Genomic DNA, 27,303 nt, shown 5'->3' on the forward strand with positions numbered 1-27,303 from the left:
ATTTTGCTTCTGGGCAGTTCCTAATGGACATGGAAGAACACAAAAGCATATGGAAGTCGGAGGAGGAAGAATCGATGGTTTCGGTGACGGTGGGCAGAGTCATGACTACTCTGCTTACTGCTCGACCTACTAAGCTCATCGACTCCATTTCTCATCTCCAATCATCTCCCAACCCTCATAATCTACTTGCTCGTGAGTTATAATCTTTCTTGTGTATTACCAAATTATTATCCCCTTATTTTTTCATTACAATTTGTGGGTTTTCAAGAATATAACATAAGCGGTTTAGTTATTTGAGATTATTGTATGCAATGCTGAAGCTCTGACTGTTGAATGTTATGATTGTTTTGTATTGTAGTTTCGTTGGAGAACTCGTTGCGGATTCTTCACAAGTATGTTAAGGATGGAGCTGAAAAGGAAGAGCCTCTAGATGCAATTCTGATTCCCATGATTGAACATGTATGTATAATTGTTCGAATTCTTGATGGTATTGCGTTTTGAATTTGAAGTAAAACCCAATTCAATCGACAGCAATTGATGATGGTATTTGGATGGGAAGATATTTTAAGTTGTTTATTGTTTGGTCTATCAAGTAATGGACAATAATGCTTATGAACATATGAAGAGCTTCTAGTTTTGGGCATGTGGTGTTAGAATCAGTTCATTATAGTTTAAGAACTGAAAACTAAAAGGTAGGGTTCTAATTGTTTTCATGTTTATTTTTTGTGGGGTAAGCAAGTAAATCTGTACCTCTAGTTCTTCATCAGCATGGTAGATAGTTCATCAAATGTGAGTATTTCAAGTGGTAACTCTTAAAACGGCTATCTTATGATGTTTGAAATGTCTGATCGTATCTTGTTTTGCTTTATCCTTCTAGGCAGTGTTTGAATCCTGAATTTTTTGTTCCTTTTATTAATTTCCATCTGGCTTATCCTATCACCAATGTTCAACAGAGGATACTCTTTCCATTTGGAAACTAGATTTGATGTGACTCTTGAAGGTCAAAATTTAAATCTTAAGATAAAGTTGATATGATTTTGTTTGAAATTTTAAATAATCAACATGGTCGTCTTATTTGTAGTACCTTTTAGGTAGTTCATGTTAGTTATTGTATATTGATGGAAATTTTATGTCAAATATGAATCAAGGAATCCACAAATTGACTTCCTAAATTCAAATTGTATCTCACTAATTTGGAAGGAGGTGGTAAAAAGCGTGTATCAAACTACTGATTCTCAGGTCATGTTAACAAATGGAGATTAAATTCGTTCTTTTTTGTCCAGTCATTAAGATGTAAGGAGTCGAAATACAAGAACCAGGAGATGATTATTCTCAATTGGCTCTTTCAAGACGAAGTTCTTTTTCAAGCATTAGCAAGAAACTTTTCTGACATTGTGCTGAGGAAAGAGGACCGTCATATTGCCTTGGGCTGGTGCATCCTTGCACGCCATCTCATAGAGTATGATGTTACTATGGGTCGGTTTTCAACAACTGGTAAAGTTACAAGACCTTGCCTCAAATCCATGTAATGATGTAAATCTTTATGGTCACTTCTCAGTGAAGGAGATAGTTTCAACACTAATAACTCAAGCAGTAGTTTATGCCCTATTAATTAGACATCCTCTTTTAAACAAGGAACATTCTGCTTTTATAATAAATCTCCTCTTGCCTAACTTTCTATTATTCTGACTTATTATTTGTGATAATCAACGAGGGTGTGATGGAGTAGGTCAACCTATATCTATTCTAATACTACATAATAGGTTAGAAGTCAGGGTATAAGAGTTGCTAATGTACGCGTCTATAGAGGGAAGCATCATGAAACTCAACTCTTTCGGTATTCAAATTTTCATGTGGATCAACAAATGTTGACAGAGGTTTGTGGCCATGCAAATTGACTTCCTTCAAAAAATCAGTATCATAGTTCTATTGATACAAATAATCCATTAGGTGACCTTGAAACTGAGTTCCAAGTAATATTTGACTTCCCCTGGATAGTTGATGCTGTGTTCATCTTCGAAGAATATTTTGACTCTTGAAATATAATCTACATCACCAACGAGGATATCATCCTCAACTAGAGTAATACTGTAAAGTGTAAAGGCTGGGTGAGGTGCAGTTGAATGAAGTTTTACGCACACAAGTAGGTTGGGATGGATCTCATTGTGCTCTCTCTTTAGAAAGTTATGTTGTTGAAATTAGATTTTTCTTGAAATAATCCTCGAGTGCTCTCATTGTTAATCAGGTTTTCTCCTGTTAGAGTTTCTTTATCTGCAGAAAACTGTATCTTGGATTTTCTCAAAATAGTAGACAACCAATTATGTATTGTTTGTTCCTGTCAGAAGGAAGATTCTTTGGAGTTTGAAGGCTTATAATTAACTGTAGAATCAACACATTTTTATATTTAGCATGTTGCCTATCATTGTGGCAGCCTCTGCATTTCACCTTGGGTTTTGAAAATGGAGAAGTTATGATGCCATGATGTAAAAATTTGCAACCACAACAACTGAGTACTTGCTGGCCTAACACTGATGCAGACACCTGTAATCAGTAATTTTTTTTTTCTTTCTTGCTGCAGGGATAAAGGAAAGGTACACTGGACTCTTGGAGAACCTTTCCATATGCAGCACCCATTTATTGTCTCTAATAAGCAATGGGAGGTACATATTTACACTGCAGTCTTCCTCAGTTTTAGCTGGATTATTCATTGCTTATTATGGCCTACTCAATGACTTGATATCTGGTAACATTGATTTAGTTGCTATATCTAATAAATGGATCAGGATATGTAAGATCTACGTATGTATGTAAAGCACTCTTGTGACCCTACAATTCAAGGTTCTATCATAGGTCCTCCCTATCACCATGACTCCGCACGTGCAGCTGTCAAATTGTCATAATTCTGAAACCATAGGTGGAGACATGTGTACAGGTAGTCTACTAAAGCAAAGACAGGCCCACTATATTATCTGACGATATTACAAGAAGAACATACCAATTGGAACTCAAGGTTGCAGATGCGTATGTATCTATAAGTTTTGGAGATGCTATTATCCAAGGCTGTCATGTCATAGGCCAAAGATCCAGCTTGGCTTATCCACTCCAAGCTTCAGTCAGGATAAGCAGATTTTCAAATTTAAGTAGAAACCTATTGCTGTTTTCCAGTCCAGTATAGATAATTGATGCTTCAATGAAATTTAATACTAAGAATCAAGATAGCATAAAGGATATTGCTGACAGAGAGATTGATATAATTGAAGAAGAAACATATTTTCCAAGTTATCCCAAACTAAGTGGTATTGGTTTGCAAATTGCAATTCCCCATTGATCCTTTCTGATTCATTTCAGTGTTCTAACCCAAGTCACTAGTTCTCTGTTACTACTTCTATCCAGTACATCCTTTGACGCTCTCAACTTGATACATGTCACTTCTTGAGGCTGCATTTGGAGATGCAAGCATCTCAAGGGATACTCCCTTATATTCTTTTTCAATTGTGCAGCAAAAAATTATGATTATATCTGATTCTTTTTATAGAAAATGGTAAATAGTTAGTACATACAGAAAACTGGAAATAGATATCCACTAAATATATTCTCCTTTGTTACACCAAAAATTACCTTTACATTCTTGGTGGTTCACTAGTCTATGCATCCCTACTCACCATGGATAGTTTGTTCCTCCACAATTTGAGGCTACCTTTGATAAAGTAGAGTGAAATGCTATAGGGGATTCATTTATACTGATATTTGAATATGACCTTAGGGCACCGTTATCTTGAAATGGATATGAAGTTTGGGATATTGATAAAAATACTCACAACATATGAAGTGTCTTGGTTTCTGTGCCTTTTTTATTGATGAACATCAACTCATGTATACAGAGAGAATTAGAAAGGTTTGACATGCCATCCTAAAAAGTCAAAGCTTTGTTAATTGGAACACAATATGATTTCTTATGAGAGACTAGGGATGTAGCTTTTGTCCTATCTTTGTTTTTAGGATTTTCATTTGAAACATCTGGTTTTAACTTGTCTAATGGAGATGGTGTTTACTCGGGAAATTGTACAAATTTTCCATAGAACTTTCGTCATTGCTCAGTTAGAGAATGTTGTGTAACTTGTAAGTCGTAACTGCAACATATTGTTTGATATAACTTATAAATGGGCTTTCACAGTTACGTGTTTACACCTTGAGACGGCACCATAGAATTATGCTTCAATATTTGGTATTGCTGGTACCGTTGTCGAAATAGTTTCAGTTATGTTTTCTCTTATATTTTTGTTGTGGTAGAGGCTCAATAAAGAATGTTGTGCAACTCTTAAGTAGTAATTGCAACAGATTGTTTTATACAACTTATATACCTAATGCAATGCTCATGGTGGGAATGGGATCAGTGTCAAAAATAGTCTTTTTGTGTGTCATGCTATCTTCATGATGGGTGTCCCTATTACAAAATTTTAAGCTGAATTTAGTTTTTCTACTCTTATGGTTGATATCTGCTTTGTAGTACTTTGCAGGGTGGGTTTGAGTTACCAACTCGTCTTTCAGTGGCTGCTGCCGATTGTGTTATAGCCCTTAGCATAGCTTTGACAAGAAAGGAGATGGTTTCTGAAGCTTCAGAGAACACAAAAAAATCATCAAAACCTAGTCGACAAGACCTGCAAGGTATATCAGTAGTTGCTGTTGGTGGCCAGAGAAAAGCAAAGTCAATCAGTCCAGCTTCTGAAGTCACAAGGGATATGAAAATGAGCTTGTTGCTTTGGAATCTTTTAGATCGTCTCATTATGCTTGTGCAGAGACTCCATGCTGTATGTTCTCAAATTGTTATCACTTAATTTCGTGCAGTTGCGCTCCTTTCGATATCTCAGTTACTGATTACCAGATGTTTTGATTTTCTCATCTTCCAACATAGGATGCAAAATATCCTCTTATGAAATATAGGGTGCAAGAACATGACATATATGGAGGGTTAAGAAGCATGTGCTTCATTCTATTCTTTAGTAGCTTAATATTTGCTCACTTTTTGCATTTTAGTCTTCTAGATGAAAGTGAAGTGTATATAAGTAGTCAATAGTCATTATTGCCTTTGATTGTGAGAATTATTTAACAACATAAGCCAAATGCCATATCAGGAACCTAGAGATGTCGTGCTTTCTCTGTATTCAAAACATGAGCCTTAGGCTGTACCCATGTTTCATTGTTCTATTAGTCTCATGAAGTTGATAGTTTCAGGGCTATGTCATGGGAGTCTTGTCTTTTAGCTGGTGAAGTTAGGTGGATTTTGAGATTTAGGGTTTCAAGTCATCTATGATAAGGGTAAGCCTGTGATTATGTAGGTGATGGGATTGAGCGCCTAGAATAAAGAAAATATCTTACATAGTAGAAACGAACAAAACATAACATCTTATCTCCTCAAGTTGGAGCAATATATCGATAATGTTTAACTACTCTTGCACAACTATATATCATATCGCATATTGGAATCCCTCACATTCCTTTGAAAAAATAATAATTATTGTTGATGTAAAGGTACATGGTCAGGGAGAAGGTTGTAGATGCTAGGTACTCTTGGATAAGCACGTACAAGCACACCGCCTTTTTGCATAACAATAGATAACTGGAAAAAGGGTGCTATTGTTGTGGGTTGGCTCTTTTGCTGGTGGGTTGTCTTGGACTAGAGGAGTCACGAGTATAATAGGCAAGAACGATTGGATGTTGGATTGCCAAGTGTAAACTTAACTGGTAGGAGGGAGATATAGATTTCTTTGAGGAATGAGGAGACAAAGTACGAAAACTTCATCCAACTAGAAGGGGTTTGTGTGTGTGTGTGTGGGGGGGGGGGGAAGGGAGGGCACATGATTAGAGGAGCTAGTTTCAGGCCTACTGAAGTTTGCATTGGCTAAAGTGTAGCATCTTCTAAGGGTAGCACTGTAGGACTGTAGCACGTATAACTCTCCTTTATGCATGAGTAACCACCAAAAGCACATTTAATTGATCTTGGATTATATTTGGTTGCTTGCTGACAAGAACTGTGAACAAAACTATACTTTCAGAGAAATTCTATTGTTATTCTCATTGAAAAGCAAAAGGGGTATTTATACAGCTTAGAGACCTAACTAGAATCCCATAATTTAAGGAATTTGATAACATACAAGGAAACTTACCAAACTATACAAATATCTACCAAATCTGTTACAAAAGGAAAAATAATCCCAAGAAATCAGGGATTATATTCACTGTATCAATTCCACAAAAACAAACACAACCAGAGATAGGTGACAAGTGAAAAAGGGTATGGAAGTGTATAAGAGTGAAAGGTGTACCTCCTTTATGAAAGATGAATGAATCCTATACATAAAAAATTGACAGGAAGTACATCTCCCTGTTAATGGTAAGGAGCATAGTGTTGATCAATAAAGTGCACACCACCTCCGGAAGGTGGCATTTTTCGTTCAACCATGCCATTATATTTAGCTATATGCACTTGATTAATGTGTCAGATATGTATTTGTATAAATCAACTGTAAATTAATCTTTGGCATTATCAGTACAGTGGATTTTAAGAGAAGACTCGAGTTGAGTTTTGACTCGACACAAAAAGCACAAGCTTTTGAAATATTTCAACTTCTAGGTTATAGTAAGTAAACCCAAATAACATCAAAATGGTCATGAAGGAAGGTCACAAAGCAATATAAAGCCTTAGACAAATTCAATAGGATAAGATCTTGGCCATCAATGTGTACTTGCTGAAACGGTACAAATGTGGCTGACAAAGGAACTCAGAGAAACAAGGAAAATGATGTCTTAGTTTTTCAGGGTATATAGAGAATGATGCCTCGGCACCACACAACTTGATACTAGGCTACTTGCATCACAAAAGTTTGCCATTAGTTTCCATTAAGTATCTCATTGGTAAAGTTCCTTAGGCCCATATCTAGTCCCAGTCAAATGGTGTTTGCAAGAAGAATTTGAGTGGGAAAGACCTATATAACCATTTTAAGTTTCTAGTTATTTGGCTAACATAAGGTCAATCAGGAGTTATTTATGTGAATCCTATACCAGTAATGGATAAACCATTAGCAGTCCTAAGTTCCTAATAACAAGGTGTGCACGTGGTTTAGAAGTAAACAACATATATGCATTCACTTTCAGGCGTTGAGGAAAATGAACATGCAGTAGAATAGGTAGGAGGTATGCTTGTGTGTGATGAAGTTTATTGACCAAATTGAAAGCTTTCCATCATTAATGTGTTCCATGATAGGCAATATGAGCTTGTATAGGTTGGACCAGGCGATAACCAAATTCAAGCCTTTTATTGGCAACTGATAGAGGACATAACTAATGACTATAATTTTCCAAAAAGGAATCAAAAGCTCTCATCTGCAAAATAATTGGATAATTGGGGTAACTAGAAACAATACCCAAAAATCACGGGTATATGTATATGTATATGTAGTATGTTGATAAATAGAGTACCTAAACTTCTAAGTACTTTCTAAACACTCATTTGACCTAAAAGTTCACTTCCGTTCTATGCTGTTAATTGCGGTGTTGTTGTGCTGCAATAGCGGTGCAATAGTGGATTGTGGACTAAGATAAAATTGCGGTGGTCAAATTGCGGCGGAAATTGCTTTTTCGATATTAGCGGCGCAATTGACCGATATTTGAGCTGTATTTGAGGTGAAATTGCAGACCGATATTCCGATATTTTAGCTTGGGCCTCTTTAGAACTATGTTGACTCGGATGCTGAACCTATTGCTTGCGATTAGCTCGTTTATGAACATTTTTCCTATTTTGTTTTGTGAAACTTGTTTAACTTGATGCTTTGATGTTGAAACTATATTTTTAATTAATGCATATGATATGTTTATGTATGCATACATATATATATATATATTGTATACTTCTAAGAAATATTATATGAACCACTATTTTTGGACCGCTATACCACCGCTATAACCGGTATTTCAAATATCGGTCCTGACCGCAAATTTGGATTTTCACCGCTATAACTTCCATTACATGCGAGTATCTCCATCACGAGTTATTACAAGGTCTATATTTTGTCAATGGACCTAGAACCTTCTTAGGTCAAGATCCTTTGAGGAGGTAGAGCTTGCTATAAGGCTATAACTCATGGAGAGCTCATTACTGTGAGCGATTTAAGAAGTGATCATCCAAAGTGAAATCAATAATTAATAAAGTGTGATTTTCAATTAAACAGGGGACAGAGCATTCCTGAATCCTTTCTTGTGTTCATTCTCTTGTTTCTTCATTATTTCCTTCTGTTGGTACAAGTACTTACCTAAATTATGGCGTGCTTCCATTAAAAATATATGGATTGACTCAGGAAAATCTAGGTTTATGATAGATATGCTACCGAATCTGCATCTCAAGAAAGAAGGTAGATTGTGAAATGAGGAGTGAGCTGCTATGGAGACCCAAAAGCAAGGGAAGGGGGTTGGTAGCAACTAGTCTCATGATATTCTTGCATCTATGGATGCTAGCCTTACCTGACACATTCTGGCCATGATTGATGTTGAGGAGTGTATAAGGGCTAGAGTCGGATCTAGAAAGAGTAATTAAGAGCGTGGATACTAATTAATCTTAACAACACATGGTGACCATGGGTGAGGTAAGGCAAGCCAAGCATAGACGACCCATAGGAGGAAGACACGATATGGACATCATGGATCATATAGGGGGAATGTTATGGTATCCATGGCTCAGATTTCACCAAGGAGACGCCTAAGAGATACTTTCACACTTATGAGGCAACATGCTAAACATTCACCGAGGAATGTTCTAGAAGCCTCTAGGAGATCTAGGGATGTTTTAGTGCTCCTCAATCCTCGACACTCCCAAAGACTTTTGTACCAGCAAATAGCATTCTAGAATCTTCTTCATGTTAGATGACTAGATGTTTTCGATATTCTGAATATGAACCTAGAGCTTCTAGGATCTAGAATGATTCAACTTGAGTTTCGTTTAAGATGGGTGAACTCTTTATCTATAAATGATCCAAGAAAGTATCATCCAAGTAACGAACAACTTAGTGTAAACTTGAGTTTCCAAGTGTTATCCAAATAATGAACAATTTCATGTGATCATTCTCTTGTACATATCTCCCCCTTTGTCTGGCACAAGGCTTAGTTAGCTCAACTAGGACAATATTGACTTAAATATCACACGGATTGACTTGATAAAATCTAGGTCCATGACCTTAGACTCTATGCCATGTTGAAGTTAAGGGTGTCAAATCATCTCTCATTTTGATGGAAGACCCTGTATGTATAATGTACTTGATGGTCTTGTCGGCCATGAACAAAGTAAATTTTCATAGATAAGGGAATATAACATCTTCTATCAATATCCAAACAAACCAGTGAGATACTGAAGCAACACAAAGAAAATGTCATATTTAGGGCACATAATTGCGCATAGCTTGAGCATGGGGAAGCAGACGCCCTTTACTCGGATTTTTGACATTTAGAGCCTAAAAACGATGGTGTCATCAACTGAAGGCATTGTCATGACCTTCCTTGGTTCTTACTAAGTTGTGAAGTCATATTGCTTTTCTTGGGTGACCTCACTGCAGCTCAAATGGCCTCTTATGTTATAGTTAGCTTATGTCCAAGTAGCAACTTCATAGAGTGCTCAAGTAATATGATTTCATGGTAAAACTATTAAAGTAAGAGATGAGTGTATGAGCATCTACGTTTGTTTGACTTTAAACTATTGCCATCATCTGATGTAAACTGGTATCTTAAGGAATCGAAATTACCATATTCTTTTAACTAAGAAAAATGTACTTGCATGATCAGACACTTCGAAGGAGATACGACCCCAAAAGAGACACGATTCCTTGCTATTTTTTCTTTCACGTCATGCAAAAGCTTTGATCCTACAAGTTTTCCCTCTTTTTGCTAATATCAATATTTTCATTTTTATCTTTCATTGAACTTCTAGTTGAGGTATTAACTATTACCACTGTGGAGCTTTTTGCTAGTTCTATGCCATTTTTGAAGGAGTATTTCCTAAATTTTTTTTATTCAACTAGAGCATTCGAAGTTATTTTCAGTCTCCTGCTATCATATCGGTTTTTGCTTATTTTATGGTTAGAATATGTTGTAAATGGAAATTGATTTTGGTTGGATTCAAATACATTTGGAATCTACTAGAAGGGTGCTCGCGTAATGCAGCGAGATACATCTTCGTTTTAATGTTTTGTTTTATTTTTTGTCTCTGTTGATACAGTACGGTTTATGTGGTTTTGATAAAGATAATGTTTTTACTTTTGAATAAAAATATATTTGAAGATATCATAAAAATTTGAAAAAATATATCGATATTAATATCAAATTAACTATTTAAAAGTTCTCGTTTTTTGTACAATTTTTTTTGGTTCAATTTTTTTATTATAATTTAATTTAGATCTAATAGCGAAGTAATTTATTTTTTGCTTAACAATATAATTTTTATAAAGATAATGATTCTGTTAGAACTCATTGATTATCCTAATTATATTTTAGAAATTTTATATTTAAAATAAGATGTTTATCTTGTATTTGATTATATTTATCTGCAGTTAGTTATATGAATTCAAAATGGAGCTTTAATAAGTTGTACTTACGCACAATTTACTTGTAATCTTAAGTTATAAGTAATATGCATTAATAAACAGTACTTCATGCATAAAGAATGGTTTTTAAGAGTTTTTGTCAAATGCTTTATAATGTAGTATAGATATGCCAAGTAACCCTTACTCTTTTTTTGTATCTCAGTGGAGCAGGAAAAGTCGTTCTTTGAATGCAAAGGGATTGGAAAGAGTTCTGAAATGGTTGCATGAGACAAAAAAGAAGTATCATTTTTCTCAAGAGGCAGGTACTGTCTTCATTGTTGTTCCTTCATGAGTTTATGAACTTCCTTACACCTGCTATCCTGATCGTCCTTTGGAAGACAGGTCCGCCGAAGGTTAAAACTGGCATGTTGCTTCTCTCATCTTGTTGGAAACACTACGGCATCCTTCTGCATTTGGAAAATCATCGAATTTCTGATCGTCACAATGAATTGCTGGACCAGTACTTGGCCGGTATTGAGGTTAGATATAACTAAAGTTGCTTCTAGCTCTAAGTTTTAATGTGCCACCAGTATTGTAGCATCCATGTGATCTTTTTTTTTTGGGGGGGGGGTCACTTTTTTTTCTTTGATCAACCTGGATATTCAACCCGCTATGCGAGCCGACTAATCCCAGGGCGACCACCTGCTTTGCAGATAACCCGGAGTCACCACATTTGAACCTCCGTGGCCACAAGGGAATTTTTATTCCTCCTTGGATTTGAACCTGGGACCTCCTGATACTTTTGACCTTTGGAGCCAAGCTTAAACCAATCAGGCATCACCCTTGTGGTTGGGGGGGGGGGTCACTTTCTAATAGCTTTTGTTGAATTTATCTTTTAGCTTAACACAAACCTATTAAGAGATAAGAGTTGACTTATGTTGAAAAGGATTTGGTAAAATGGAGGCATTCAATAAAACAAATACATGATGTGTGAATAACATCAGCACAGAAGTGCTTAGAAACATGCCATGTAGCACCACGCTTCAGAATGGCTGAAATTCTTCAGAATTGCCAGGACTCTTTGTAATTATTTTGGGTTTTGACAGTAGTTTGACATGTCTCTTACACTTCACTGGGTAAAAAATTGTAACAAAGAGTAAAAAGGGGATTAAATGCACATTATCTTGGTGCAGATGTGGGAGAACAATCACCATGGGTTCCCTGTTCTAATCTCTTTTTTAGTGAGCCAATAATATCAGTTACATATCTTGAAGGGTGTGAAGGTTGTGCAAGCTTGAGGTGGTATAATGAGATTGGAGCGTGTTCATGCTTGTTAGAGCTTGACCAGGGCCGGTCCTAATATTTTGGAGGCCATGTACAAAAAACTAAACATGCCTTTAATTTTTTAATTTATATCATTTATTATATTACTTTTTGTTACATTTTAACGTTTGTTTACATAAATCAACCAATAACTCATCTTTTACTTTGAACAAATTTTAATTTTTAATGTTAGCGTTTTTAACTTTCATAACCCCTCTTATAAGGGTTTGTGAGCGAGGTAGAGGGTACAAAATAAAATGTGAATAACAACCCCCCTTTATATATAATTGACCAATCATTATGAATAATTAAGAGAACACATATCAACAAGAACCTTTTATTAATCTATGTCATTAAGAAAACACTATATTAAAAATTAAAAATGTTCCAAAAAACAAGTAGAAAAAAATATATTAAAAAAATCTAAATTTTCTTAAATATCTGAAGAAAAGTATAAAATAAATCATTAAAAAGACAGTAAACAACCAAAGTTATTCAGAGCATCTCTAATAACTATTGTATAATTTTTCTAAAATAGAAAATAAAAATTTAATATCTCTAAAAAAATTACATTCAACTCTAAAAGCTAAGGCATGGGAATGGACCCCAACCTGTCGGGGAACCCGGTCCACCCGCCCCGGTCGGGGACGGGGCTTCCCCGCTAAATCAGGGATGGGGACGAGGATCCCCGTTTGTCTCAAACCGGGGATAGGGATAGGGATGGGGATGGGTATGGTACTCCCCGCCCCGCCCCGTACCAGTTATATATAATTTAATTAATTAATAAATTATATATATATATATATATATATATATATAATTTCAACTAAAACGGTAATTCATAATTTCCTATTTTCTAGCTAGTTTTATAATCTAAAATTGTTACTTTTTGGATGTTAATATGTAATATTTTGGATGTCAAGTCAAAATACAATTACTCGATAAGTTTTGTATATTACTCGATATGATTTTATATTACTCAATATCTTTTGGTACATGTGGCTTTAAGTTTTTTTGGATTAAATTGATTTTTTTTGGTTTTAGGTTATTAGTTCTTATATGATGTTGTGGTTTTTTGTATTAAAATAAATTCATTTTGGTTTTAGGTTTATTGAAAATGTTTGAGATTTAAACATGCATGGTTTCTCACATATTTAATCTAAAGTAACTTACATAAACGGAAAAAAAATATTTCCCGTTTCCCCATTGGGGATGGGGATGTGATTATATTCCCCGGTGGGGATGAGGATGGGGACGGGGATAGATATAAGTAATCGGGGACGGGGATGGGGATTGAGGTCCCCGCCCCATTCCCATGCCTATTTAGCTACTCTATTATAGCAATTTCAGTATTAATTATTTCATTAAGATATTTTATAGATTTATCATCCCAATACACTTTTGAGAAAACATTATAAAAATTATAATACATTCAATCTCACTGGTGGAACCAAGTAAAATAATATATGTCTCTACTAAAAGTTAAGTTTAAAAGATTTCTACTTTTTTCCCCTCTATTTTAGCATACACTTTAGCATAGTTAGAAATGGTCTAAATCATTATACTTGGAACTCTCAAAAAAGAAAAGCCAAAAGAGACGTTGCTTGTTCATGATGACTACAAATGGAGATGAAAACAAATTAACAAATAAAATAAGAATTAAGAATTTTAGATCTGAATTTGGAGAATAACTTATATAAGGAACTTACTAAAAATAATTAAGATAATTTAATTATCAAATTAATAAAAATTAGAAAAAAAATAATTAAAAAGAATTATATATTTAAATCATCCTTAAAAAAGAATTCCAAAGAATAAAGAAATCGTTAAAAGTCTGTATATTTAATGATTCTCAAAAAATCTGTGATAAAACATGTTACCGGATCCGAACTCGGGGAGACCACAAAGCAGGCACTAATTTCCTATGCATTTTGCCACTGCGCTATGACATCTTTTGTTTTAGCTATTGTATTAATTAGTTTATATAGTAATTTTAATACAAGTAGAAAATTAAAAAATATCGGGAGGCCCTGTGCGGTAGCACCACTTGGCACACCTCAAAAAACGGCCCTGAGCTTGACCTTGAACATCTGAAGATTGTGTTTGGTTGTTTGCTCTATCCATATAGATCCTTGACTAGGGGCCTGTTTGTTAGTAGCTTAATGAGCTTAATGGGATTCACAGCTTACTTGGTCAGCTATACATGACATGTTTGGTAGTGGCTTAATGATATAGAAAGTTGCTTATTCAGTAAGCCTTTTTTGGGAGGGGGGGCTTTATGCAAAAATCCAAGTTTTTTCTAGACCTGCACTTCTCAATTAAAAAACATGCTCTTTCCATCTATGAAGAAACTCTCCCAAGCAAAAACCTTCCCAAGATATACAAACGATTAATCCATAGACAACTTTATCCATACACGACTTTAATGGAAAACCAACCAAACATCCCCTAGCTTTTTTAGAATGAGAACCATAAAACTAACTCCAATGACATAGCCCAATCTTTGAGCTGGTAGAAAGAGGCTTGGTGGTCTGGTTGCCATTATAAAGTACCATATCATAATTTACATTTTCTTCGATGGAGTTTGTTTTTTTGACAAACGAGTTATGCAGTATTATGCAGGGAACTCCACCACAGAACACAGAGATGATAAGGACAGTGGAATAGCAACCATAAATTTCTTCCTGAATTGCTTATTACTTCTGTTGGGGTGTTTTACTTCGAAGCAATTTGATACTGCCATGAGAGAACACAGGCTGCATATTACTCGTGTTGTTGCATCACAGGTAGGTGAACTTGTTGCAACCAATTTTTTCCGCACAACGGTAGACATGACATGGCTTGCTTTTGCACATGTAAAACTTGGAAACAATCATTTAAAGTTTGCTTTGAATGCGTTTAATTATGCATCTTTTTGATCAATTTGAATATTTATTTTTCCTTTCATCTTCAGTGAGTACACTTGGAATTGTATCAGGGAAACCTTAAAAGTCTTATAGAACTTGTTTGCACACAATACTATAGAAATCTATTGTAGTCCTAAGCAAACTGAATAGTTAGACTACAAGACGGCCTAGGTATCGAATCCATGCCACCTTGGTACTGAAACTTAGCTTAGGAAAGAGTAACATTTTATCTCTTACTTTTGTAGAATACAATATCATCACCAACCACGACTCCTGCTAAATGGATACTTGCATGACTAATCCAAATAACATTTGCAGTGGTTGTATATAAAAGATCTTGTCTTGGAGCACTCTTGAGGTATCTTAGTATCTGTGAAACCACATTCAAATGAGTAGTTGGGCTAGAAGAATGAACGAACACCTCTTTATAGGAAAATTCAACATTAAGCTTAGTGACTATGAGAAAGGTTGGTTTCCTAGCTGATCTTCTAGATCATCAAGAAGCTCAACATCATCATGATAAATTCGTCATTTAGGATCATCAGAGAATCTGCCACCAAATGCCTTCGATACCGTATTTAGTCATCCTATGACATAGGAAGATATCATGGCATTTAGCCGTTTCAATACACAAGAAGTACTTGGAACTCTTCAAGTCCTTTTTTTTATATAGATGGGGGAGGCCCCTCCAATCAAGAAAAAAAATATTAAAAACATTTTTTTATAGACGGAAAAGAAAACCAAGGTCAACACTTGGGTGGAAGCTAAACCGAAGCAACCACGAGAAAGGAACAAAGCTCACAGAAACCGAGAAAAGAGAAGAAGAGAAGAGAGAAAAGAAGGGAAGGACCAACCACTAGGGAAGGTTCCAAAGAAGCCTAGCCCGGACAACGTTCCGAGAGGGCTTTACAGTTAGGCTAAGAAGCCTGGACCAAACATCATTGAAGATGGTCTTGACCACCATATCAGAAGATCTCTTATTTTTGAAGATACAATCATTTCTTTCCTGCTAAAGGTGGTAGACAGTACCAACAAGCAGTAATCTGCGAATAATAGACCAAATGGTCTTGCCTTCGGTGGCTTGCTGGAGGACTTTGATGATATCAACCCAGTTGTCCGGGACAACAAGAAGGTTCAGCTTCGGCTTAAGGCCATTCCAAACCTGGTTGGGGAACGGGAACTCAAAGAAAAGGTGTTGATGAGAATCAGGCATGTTATGACAAAACCACAAGACAAATTTGGAAAGGCTTCCCAAACCGAAGCTTATCATGCGTCTTAAGATGCTGCTTCATGGCAACTCAAAGAACGAAAGCATGTCTGGGAATATGTTGAGAGAACCAGACCATGTGGTGCCAATCGGTGTCAGGTTCATTAGGGCGAATAAAGAGTCAGACGTCATGAACCGAGAAAGGGATAAGACGGCCATCTCTATTTGTGCAGAGGAGTTTGTCAGGGACAAAAGGGTAAAGAACAGGGGGAGAATGATCACGAAGAATGGGATTGGAACTATCCCGCATTTGGGGGTAGGTCCAACAACCACTACAAATAATATCCTGAACCTGGGCATCGAGGGAGAGATTTGCGTTAAGGATTGTTCTATTTTTACATGTTCACAATTATATGTTACCAGAAGGCAGACTCAGAGTTCTTCATCAGAGAAACTTTTTGAGTCTGGCTTTTGGTAACATAGAATTGTGAACATATAAAAACAGAACAATCCCATTTGCTACATCTTAACTTGAAATACATCGACTTGTCTTAATCATACCTATCATATTCCTATAGAGTGCCTATGGAGCCAAAGTAGAAGAGGTATTCTAAAGGTCGTACAAATACCTGAACTGCAAAAAGCTAGAAGCCCTTAGAACCATGAAATGGGGAGGTTGATTCATATAAATCTCTGGCTCAAGAACATGAGAATAAATGTTTTTTTGATATCAAGCTAATGAAGAGGCCAATGGTGAGTTCTTGGGTAATCGCAGTCCGGCCCTGTGTCAACCTTAGCAATTGGGCAGTGCCTTCTCATAAATCCTCAGATGTTTGAGAGTACCCTTTAGCTACCGATTTCACTTTCGACCAAGAACATCATCTGGTTTGAGCTTTACAGTATATCCCTAGTTGTGTGTGACTCATCATAGAAGGAAGATCACAAGTCCCTACATATTATTTTATTAAGTAAACATTTCTTCATGCATAGTCTGTCTCCATTTTGGATGGGCAAGAGACATTTGATAAGACTGTCTGCAACTAAGCTAAAATCATATTTTTGGAAAGCACAACTAAGTCTTCGGGAGTCAAGATGATAAAATGAAGCTGTGGGAAATAGACCGGGAGGATATGCCCTTTGAAACATTAGACAATATAGTAAAAAAATGACCATCTGAAAACAGAGATGAACATTTCAATGAATTAACATTGTGCAATCCACCTATCACTATTAGGGGTTTTCAAAGATGTACCAAAAATTGGGTTTTTTCGCATGATGGAAATTAACAAAACCCGATGACATTTAACAATGAGAATTTTAATAAACAAATCCAAATGACTGTAGAAACGTTGTCAACAAAATTGACAACAATATTTGGGACCACTAAAAAGACTTGCACTAATTTTATAGACGGGTTCTGCCCACCACCAAATAATTAGGTGGTGGGACAACRCGAAAAGAGGCCATGCGCCAAGATAGCTCAACGGGTACCCACTCAGAAATCTGACAGTAGAGCCCGGGGTCGTCACCACGGGACATCAAATTCACCACCAGATAACAGGAAACTAACCGCTTCGGAGAAATCCTGGTCGAATAACTTGGATACAACCCTCTCAAGAAACACGATCGGCCACCTATCGGTGGCAGACCGCGGATCAAAAGAGAAGCAGACCCGCGAACCAACAAGCAAGTCGAGAGGCTTTGTTTGATTAAATGTACTGTCCATAGGTATACTACGCAGAGTATCTGCTGAAGAAGAAGGCTAGCTATACAGGGAAATCTCTCTGTAAGGAGAACAAATGAGTTTCCTAAATAGGCACGACTCAGAAAACAAAGTAGAAACTGACCAAGGCTTGGATGCTTGTCACTCACAACCTGGTCCAGAAGTCTGGGAAGTACCTAGCTCTTGCAAGGTACAAAAAGTTATTGAACAATTTAAACACTTTTAATTATATTTAGAAAAGATTAATGAGATATATTGGCATATAGGGAACATATTTGATTCAAATCACGATTAACTTTTGCCAATACTGTGCAATATGGAACCGTTAGTTATCTTAACACAATGATATGGAGGATTCACCATGGTTGCACTGTTTTTATTGCTTTCATGTCATTGTTGCATCTAATACAATAATCAATGATGTAGTACATGTAGATGAACAAGAAACGAGATAACCTGGCTGTGTAACATCAGTTTGGGAAATATGCTGCTCTTCAGAGGAACAATGTGGAGGAAACTGAGCTTCTCCTCTTTTAGTTGAATTCTTGAAGTAGTCATTAACTGAACTGTGTGAAGTAGTCAACCCAGTTCATGGACTATTATCATATCGTCTGCTAAATGTAAACCTTGAACAACTACTTCATCTTTCACTGGGACCTCCTGCTGGGATAATGATTCGTATATGCAAATCAAACAGTAATTGGAAGAGACAACATTCAATATATTTAAGCCTAGGGGAGAGTGGGAGAACAAAATGTCAAACAACCGTGGCCTAACTGGAAAATTGTATAACTCCAAAAGTCAAATAAAAAACTGTTGATAATTTTGGACAATTGGGAACTGTCAAGACCCTCATTCCTTCGTTTTCCTTGCCATAAATTTAGCTGGTCACTTGTTCAGAAAGCTGCAGTTGCATTGAGCTTTCACAGCTCACAGCTACTCAAAGGTTAAATCGGCTCCATCTTTGTTGCTGCAATAAATGCAACATGTAACGATACTAGAGTAGTCTAAGAATGATGCACAGTTTGTGAAGCTTTTAGTTCTATATTGTGCCTACAGACCCATCTTTGCAAAAAGATATTTTTAAGTTCCAACAAGGGATCCTTGCTTACTTCTTTCTTTTCTGAGTTAGCACTGTTTTTAGCTTTGTTTTGACATCCTTATTCAAATGTTCAGTTTGCAGCATAAAAAGTGATATACAGAGTATATGCATTTCATATGATGTAATCAGTTCTACTGTAAACTGACCATAAGACCAATGAGATGATATTGAAATAATATGTTTTAATTGCTGTAAACCACCTTTTCTTTTTGTGGACTGTCATTCTTGGTTATATCCTGGTATATACTTTGAGTTATGCTAATATATTGACTCTTCTGAAGCTTTGTTCAGCCGATGATGATGTGATTGATGGCGCTGTTTCAATCCTAAAGGCAACCATCTTTGGCACAAACCATCTTGCATCTGGGTGCAGTCTTGTAGACAGTAAACAGATGCATTCTGTGTTACCTTTACTGCTAAATCTTTTGGATGAACGGGATGGCACAGCCAGAGCTGTTGTAACATTGATTGCCGAATTTTGTTCCATGTATATATTTGAACTTCCAAATTCTAAGCTTTTAGTAGTTTGATTTTAAGGTTTGCCAGAGATGAGGTGCAAATTAGTTTCTCCAGTAAGTTTTGGTGAGAGATAAACAGAAAGAAAGCTAGGCCCCTCTGTGGGGACCAATGTAGCACGCTTTTGGGTCGTAATTTACATATGTTACTTGTATATCTCTCTTAAGGCCTATGGGAAACTGAGCAGCCAACGACCTCCCGTATTCAATTATTTAAATGCACTAGGTTTAACTCGATCTGATGAAAAATAATTCATTTACCAGGAGCGCAGATAGATATTGCCTTGAAGAAATTCTAAACCGTCTTGCTGGTGAAAATATCGCTCAAAGAAGGAATGCTTTTGATGTTCTTTCAGAAGTCATCCACATTTCATCAGATTCAGCATCTACACTTTCACATTCACTTTGGTATGCAACATGTACTAGTTTTTTGTATTTTTGTTAGTTGTCACTTTTCGATGTTTAGGTTCTCAAACATAATAATCATGTCAGGCAGGAAATAGCAAACCATTTGCTTGATATTCTCAAAGATGAAGATGATATAATTCGTGCACATGCAACCAAACTACTAACACTTATTGGTAAGTTATTGTTAATCAATAACTTGATTTGATTGCTTTGTAAAAATTTGTTTTATTAGGAATTATATACTAACTATCAATGGAAGCTTTTCTGTTATTTGGACAAGTAATATTTACTCAAATGCATGGTGAAAATCCTCTTAATCTGGATCAGAACTATGTTTTCATGCCATTAACGTGTTCTGGTTGAACATAATCTCAAGCGTGACACTTGTATAAAGTCGATATTTATTGATTAAGGGCAACATGCGAATATACAATGATGAAGAGAAGAATAAAAGTGAATATTGCATATGCAACAAATGGAACGGGATCAAATACTACGGAATCAGTACTTGATTGAATAGTCAGTAAGGAGTTGGTTTTTTTCCCTTCCTTCAGCGCCCTTTTCTTCTTCTTTCCTCTCTCTCTCTCTCTCTCTCAGTATCCTTTTGCTAATGATCGCGAAAAGTGGGATGAAAGATGGACTTATGGACGACATGGAACTTTTTCTGTTTGAAAGAGAATTTGATCGCCGGGTCGTGCTAATTCCATACGAAGACCCGTTTTTGCAACTTTAAGTGGGAGTGATGGACGAGTGAAGATCGCCAGCTCTTTCTTTCCTTTCTTATACAAGATTCTAAGGTCCTGCCTTCAGAATTAAAGCGAGCTTTTTCCGGAAGACTCTGTGTACTAACTTTCTCTTCTTTCTTCCAACTCATTTTTAAGTTAAAAAAGTTTAAAGCGGGGTGTAGGTTAGACTTCCAACTTATATTACCAAGTCAATACTTGTCTCTTTTTTTGTTTATCCTCAATCCCAAAGGGGTCATCATTAATATTAATATTTATACTTATTATTAATGAATTCATTATTATCCTTATAATTTTATAATTTTCCAACATATGTTCGTGTATATGATGCTTTTATGGTCTTGCAAATTCTCAACAACTGTACATTGATCTTATTTTTGTTGTAGATCCTTCATTGGTATTGCCTGGATTAGTTCATCTAATTTACTCATCAGATGCAACATTACATTCATCTGCTGCTAGCACATTACTTGGCGTTCTCACATATCACAACCAGAAACCTGAGATTGTTTCCATGGTGCTAGACTGTCTCAGGTATTATTTTTGAGTGATTAGCATTTTAATCATTATACTTGACACTTTATTTCTAGAAGATAAACATGCCTACAAAATCCAAAAAGAAAAAAACATATCCAATGTAGTTGGCCTTCATGCAAGCGAAAAACGTTTTCTGTGAGGTGTTGTGCTTAGACACAGATATATTGGATACATATAATGTGTGCATCTAATCATCTATATATACGTAACTAATTGTCGAAGTTCCTATAGAACTTCAAACTTTCTTCATCTATCTTTTTTTTCTACTTCAGATGTCAATATTCTTGTATTTGGTGCTTATAATTGTTTTTCTTTTTGTCATTATTTCCTCCTCCATTACAGTAATCCCAATGCAAGCTCAGATTTTCAGAAGGCCACGACAAACTACAGATTGGAAGGTATGTGGTTACTGTTATGACCTTGAAGTTCTATTGAGAATATTGCAACACACACTTAACTGTAGAAAGAGAATGGTAGCCATCTTCTAGCGACCTTCAAATGACTATGATGATTACATTTTTTGTATGGCTCTTGGCCTTGTCATTATGTAAAGTCTACAAGCTTTATTAACCATTCGAGGGATTGATTTACCAGCCAAGACTCCTATGAAATATGTTTATACAACAATGTGTGAATTTTCGTACTTTTTTCAATTTAATGCTGGAAAGCACCACCCTGCAAGCACAAAGTGATTTACAATACTCCATCAGTAATGTTCTTTGATATATTTTAATCTGAATGTATGAAGAAAAAATATATTTGTGCTGATGAAGAGAGCTTCACGTGTTGCTTTCCTGGGATGAACATTTTATATGTGCTTCAGGCTTTTTTTGTTGGAATGCTCAGGTACCATTACTATTATACTATAAATCGCTAATACAACAATGGTTTGCAAATTAAAATGGGATGCTTTGGTTCAGCTGCTGCTGAAGTTAGGGGCTGTTTACCAAATTTTTTATCAAGTCCTGTATGAATAAATTTGTCTGTCTGGTTAAATGAGTGTTGTTGTTTACTTTTTTTTTATCTGAACCAACAGTCTGAATAACATAAATGACTAATTTACCCCCCAATATTAATTATTTGAACATCAAAACAAAAAATCATAAAGAGGCCGACGATGAGTTGCCTCATATGGGAATGGGGACAACACACCATTTCTATCTTTGCGATTAAGCCATGTTCTGTGCGAATAAGCCGTAAGTAAACAACCCAAATGAGCTGTGCAAATAAGCCAGATAGACCAATAAGCCTAATTAAGCCACAAGTAAACAGCCCCTTAATCTTTAATGAAATAAGCTTGCTAACAGTGGGAAAGATCTCAATTGCACTCCTTATCTTATCTATACTTGTTTACGTAAACAGATACAGATTTTACTTTGTTATTTCTTTAAGATGAGTCCTAACCAAACAAAGTTCCAAGCTAAGGTTGTGTGGTCCTTGAATTTCTGTTTGACATAACCTGAAAGGTCATCATTTCCTATCACTTTCCAGTCTTATTCGTTGTTGATACCAGGGTTAAAGGGGGATACATATTTTGTATGGTAACTCACTTTCTATGCTTTTTTCATGTGTCAGGGTTTCAGGGGGATGCTGATAGAGTTCTCAAGTTGATACCGGAATGGTCAAGATCTGTAAGCTTGAATACTGATATCCTTTAAACTACTTGCCGTTAATTTATTTTATTTTATCTATCCTCGTTTTTGCTTTTATTTTATTTTTGGTTGTCACAGTTCAATGTTTAGTGTTTGTTGTCCTTGAGGGTCATACATTCTGCATAATCTTCACCTGCTGCCTTATTCATTCATATATTCTATATATTACATAGGCGAGTGCACTTTGTAGTCTTTTGATAAACCACATTTAAAAATCCATCCTAGTATTCATTCTAACCTAATATATAATTAGGTTTATACATATATACACAAACCTACGTATATACTCTTTCGCTGTTGCTCGTTTTGTGCACCCAGATGTCATATTCTTTAAACTATATATTAGCATGACTGTAGTTGTAAGTTGCTATATTTTCATATGATGGGAAGATAAAATAAAAGGAGAACACAATAACAAACAAGAGCGGACAGGAAGAACTAGCTGGGTTTATTCCTACCAGTTACTGATCCAGTTAGATTTTCTTTCTGTTTGCATGCAGGATTTAGATTATCTCTTTCTCTGAGCTTTTGATTTCTTTTAGGTCAAAAATTGGAAATTATTGGCTGGGCCACTGGTAGACAAGATGTTTGCTGATCCATCAAATCCGATCATCGTGAAGTTTCTAAGTTATATAAGTGATCACTTAGCCGGAGTAGCGGATGTAGTCTTCCAACGAATTCTCTTACATACAGAATCACAAACAGAGTAGGTCCTTCAATATTTCTTGTTTGTTCATCATGTATAATTATGGTAGTCTAGAATTCTTTCATCTTAAATTCTATATTAATACAAGTATGGGAAATTTTGAAATGTATTCCATTTATTGCTTGCTTTTAACCTTTACATATTATTTATTAAATTTTGTTTTTTGCTTGCAGAATCGATGAAAGCTTCTTGAGTGAACTGGATACATCCTATGCAGAAAACGATGTAAAACTGCAGCATTCTCTCTTTGATCGACTTTGCCCACTGCTTATCATAAGGCTTCTTCCATTGAGAGTTTTCAATGACCTCAAATCTTCTGTTGTTTATGGTAATTTCGGTCGAAATAGTAAGCATGGCATGCTTACAATCCCCCATAGCATCTACGTTTTTGCTGGTTTTCCATCGTGCCCCTGAAAAGATCTATACTAATGAATGGGTCAATTCCTACCTCCAGGTGATAAAAATGAAATCAGTGGCTCTCAGTGTATTGCAGATCTCCTTCTGAAAAGGTTTTTCTTCAAGCGCAACTGTCATCTTCCTTTTGATCATTAAATGAGAATCCTGATGGTGGTCATTGCCATTAAACTGTTTCAGGGCATTCAACAAACTGGAATTTGAAGATGTTAGAAAACTTTCAGCTGAGCTCTGTGGGCGGATTCACCCAAATGTATGTTGCACATTGACCATCTTATCGTTTACTGTTATGTCCTATCCAGTTTTAAACTTCCTCAAAAATATTGTACCACTTTTTGGGGATTTAGGCTTATACGCATTGGGGTGATGAGGATGAATTATCTGCTACCATTCTAGTCAGAGCGCACAATGTCATCATCACGAGTCTTGACTTCAAAAAGCAATACATCACAAATTTACCATCCCGTTGACCTTGCCATATGTTTTGCAGGTTCTCATTCCAGCTGTTTCATCTGAACTGGAAACTGCTACAAATGATCATGATATATTGAAGATAAAAGCTTGTCTCTTTTCGATTTGCACATCCCTAGTGGTAGAACTCATTTCCATCGTCACCTTCAGTTTTTGTTCTTTGTTCATATGTTCATGGTAAAGATATATGATACTAATTACGATTTTTGCTTTCTAGTAAGGGTGTGCAGTTTCTTTACCTGATTATGTTTTTTGTGCACCTGTTTATATTTGTACATTATTGTTTAACCGGTCCTAGTCGGTCCTTTTGGGTTTTTAGTTATAAAATAACAAATACATATATAAAAGTATGAAGTGGACAATTATTTTAAAAAATACCCAACTTTTAAAAATTTATTTTAGATTTGTCTCTCTTTCGCAACTTCTGACAATTTGAGGTCTGCATACATCTTACACCTCTGGGTGGGTTGTTTGGTTTGGTTTTTAGTAATCTAAAGTAGTGTTTCCATATAGGTTATTATTTTGTATATAATGTATTGTAATCAATTCTCATGAAATGTAAGATATATTTCCCTCGATGCTCAGGTCTTGTTTACATGCCGCAACTTCTTTTTTCTTATGGATATAGGTTAGAGGGATGGAGTCCATCGGTCATCCTGGCATGTCCCAACTTAGAGAATCAATAGAAACTGTTCTGTTATGGCCTTCTGCGGACGGAGATGAAGGTAAGTATTTCCCTTTGTCGAAAATACTACGGGTCGTTTACCAAACTTTTACCTGGTAAGCGCTTACTCGTAAGAGTCACCACCCACACTTATCTTATAGGGTAACATATTTTTTGCCATCAAAATAGATTGTTGGTATGCATCTCTTACCCTGTAAACACTAACCGGGTAAGAGTCTTCTCCCTCACTTACCGCGTAAGATTTTTGGTCCTTGCCATACTCACCCAGTAAGCATTTGGTGAGCGACCCCCAAGTTTCCTAGCTCTCAACCTTGAGGACGAGCTCAACTGGCAAATAAAGGCCAAGCCTTGGGGATCCTCCCCATAGGTTGCCACTAGGATTTTTCCTGGCTGTTATTTGAGGTGCACGCAAGCTAGCCTAGACACTTACGGTTACTCAAAAGAAAGTTCTCTAATTCTGCTAATTAATTGTCTGCATGACGTCAATAAACAACATATATCTGTCTCAGTTTCGAAAGCACAACATGGATGCATTGATTGTCTTGCAATAATGGTGTGTATCGAGCTTCAAAATTCAGAACCGTCGAGAAACTCAACCTTGAAGGAAACAAACATTGTTCGAAATGGTTTGTACCTTTGATTTAATAATTTCTGTCTGGTTACGAAACTATTGCACTTATTGCTTGCTGAAGTTTCACTCGTGTTTATAATATCAGGAAAGAGCAACACTTCTAGATTTCATGCTTACGTGCTTGACCGACTGACTGGTGACGAGCACAAATTATTGTCCTCCAATCCGGGGTCAGATAATCATATGTCATCAAAACAGTTCCTCTCGTTTCGACTATGCATGGCCAATGTCCTCATCAGTGCTTGTCAGAAGATTGCAGATTCCGGCAAGAAACCATTTGCTTTGAAAACTCTCCAAAGAATTACTCACTCTGTTAGGGTACGTTGTGTTCCTTTTTTTCTTTTCAAATGATAGCTTCTTGAACACCACTTTTTGCAAGCCAAGGATCTTCTTGGAAACTGTCTGTCTCTTGGGACAGAGGTAAAGCATGCCTACATTGCCCCCCTCCGGGCCGGAGTGCAGGACTGACCTCTGGTGGGATATAATGGGTCTGTTTGGTTTCTTAAACAACACCTGGGTCATCTGGTATTGTTTTCTCATTATGTATGTTATTCGGGCTTACCAACTCTAATGCCTAATTGTATTAACAGAATGTGAAGGAACCTGAGATCAGAGCTGCATGTATTCAGGTTCTTTTCTCCATCGTGTACCATTTGAAGTCTGTCGTCCTTCCATACTCTTCTGATCTTCTCAAGGCCTCGTTGGAATTTCTAAAGCATGGCTCCGAAATGGTATTTGCACCTCCATTTATTATTTTTACCATCTTTCCTTTTGTAGCGGTGGGTGTTTGCACTAACTTGTGTACATCTTGACTAATCCCAAGACCTGAAGTTAACTCAGTCAAATCTCAGGTGGCCCTAATGTCTTGTCATTTCAGAAAAGAGTCCATGTTTGGCTTTTAAGCTTCAAAATTGATTAGAATCAGAGGAAAATGATATAATTCGTTTTAAAGATTGCAAAAAGAAACATGAAGAATTCAAATTCGAAAAGGTGTGAATACATCCTATTATAGGGTTTAGGTTTTAAGGCAGTCCAAAACCCTACCTCTGGATGTACTGGTTTTTTTTGGTAATTCTTCTATTTTTCGTGTCGTTAATCATTATAACTACTTAATTGTTGATCAGGAAAGGATGGGCGGTGCCAAGTTACTAGCATCGTTGTTGGCAAGCGAGGAGGCGGTTGTGCAAAGTATTTCAGAGGGGTTGTTAGAAGCAAGAACCCTACTTTCAACAATATCTCTAACAGATTCTTCATCAACTGTTAGACAATTGTGCACACAATTGCTTGCATGCATGACTTCTCCTTAGATCTTGTGGAAAAAGGGTTTTATGTTACCTTTTGGAACGGCCCATCATGCCTGTCCCATGGACATCATTATCATGATGTACCAGGACAAGTGGACGGAGCCGTTTTACATTTTCCCTTTTTAAGATTCTTGTAAATATAGGACATGAACCTGGTACAGATATCCAAAAAGTTATTTTTAGATTTTTTCTTTCCAGATCTATTTCTAATACCAAGTAGCTAGTTTGTATTTGTTTTCATGATATTGTACATGCCATCCACGAATCTTACTTTCGTTTTGGTTTTAAACTACCTCCATATTCTCAATTTTTTGCTCGAATTCACCAAAAAACTGCTTTGCTTTGACGGTTTGACTTGTACTTCATTTGTAACATGTCAAGTAGCTTAAAAATTACTCCCTGCATTCCAAAATA

The 27,303-nt window shown here is 36.2% G+C and overlaps 1 protein-coding gene across 5 annotated transcripts; it reads left to right on the forward strand.

Moving 5' to 3' along the window:
- On the forward strand, positions 1-27,085 carry LOC112505833. Of its 5 annotated transcripts, XR_003068447.1 has the most exons (25): positions 1-192; positions 359-459; positions 1,284-1,494; positions 2,579-2,660; positions 4,508-4,808; positions 10,786-10,885; positions 10,965-11,101; positions 14,498-14,671; positions 19,105-19,310; positions 19,603-19,746; positions 19,831-19,919; positions 20,876-21,023; positions 21,369-21,424; positions 22,602-22,657; positions 23,221-23,384; positions 23,558-23,712; positions 23,839-23,893; positions 23,979-24,051; positions 24,289-24,390; positions 24,898-24,994; positions 25,464-25,580; positions 25,671-25,755; positions 25,845-25,903; positions 26,176-26,316; positions 26,710-27,085. XR_003068447.1 is itself a non-coding variant. In XM_025109860.1 (24 exons), the coding sequence occupies exons 1-24, from the start codon at positions 24-26 to the stop codon at positions 26,890-26,892; spliced, it is 3,294 nt and encodes a 1,097-aa protein (XP_024965628.1). In that variant the 5' UTR covers positions 1-23; the 3' UTR covers positions 26,893-27,085. The 5 variants fall into 5 exon arrangements, 4 of the variants coding, with proteins under 4 accessions (XP_024965628.1, XP_024965629.1, XP_024965631.1 ...); XM_025109860.1 differs by having other exon boundaries at positions 25,671-25,903; XM_025109861.1 differs by lacking the exon at positions 26,710-27,085 and having other exon boundaries at positions 25,835-25,903; positions 26,176-26,268.
- Positions 27,086-27,303: the final 218 nt, after the last annotated feature.

Source organism: Cynara cardunculus, assembly GCF_001531365.2.
Source record: "Cynara cardunculus var. scolymus isolate 2C chromosome LG 2, CcrdV1, whole genome shotgun sequence".
Lineage (NCBI taxonomy): Eukaryota > Viridiplantae > Streptophyta > Magnoliopsida > Asterales > Asteraceae > Cynara > Cynara cardunculus.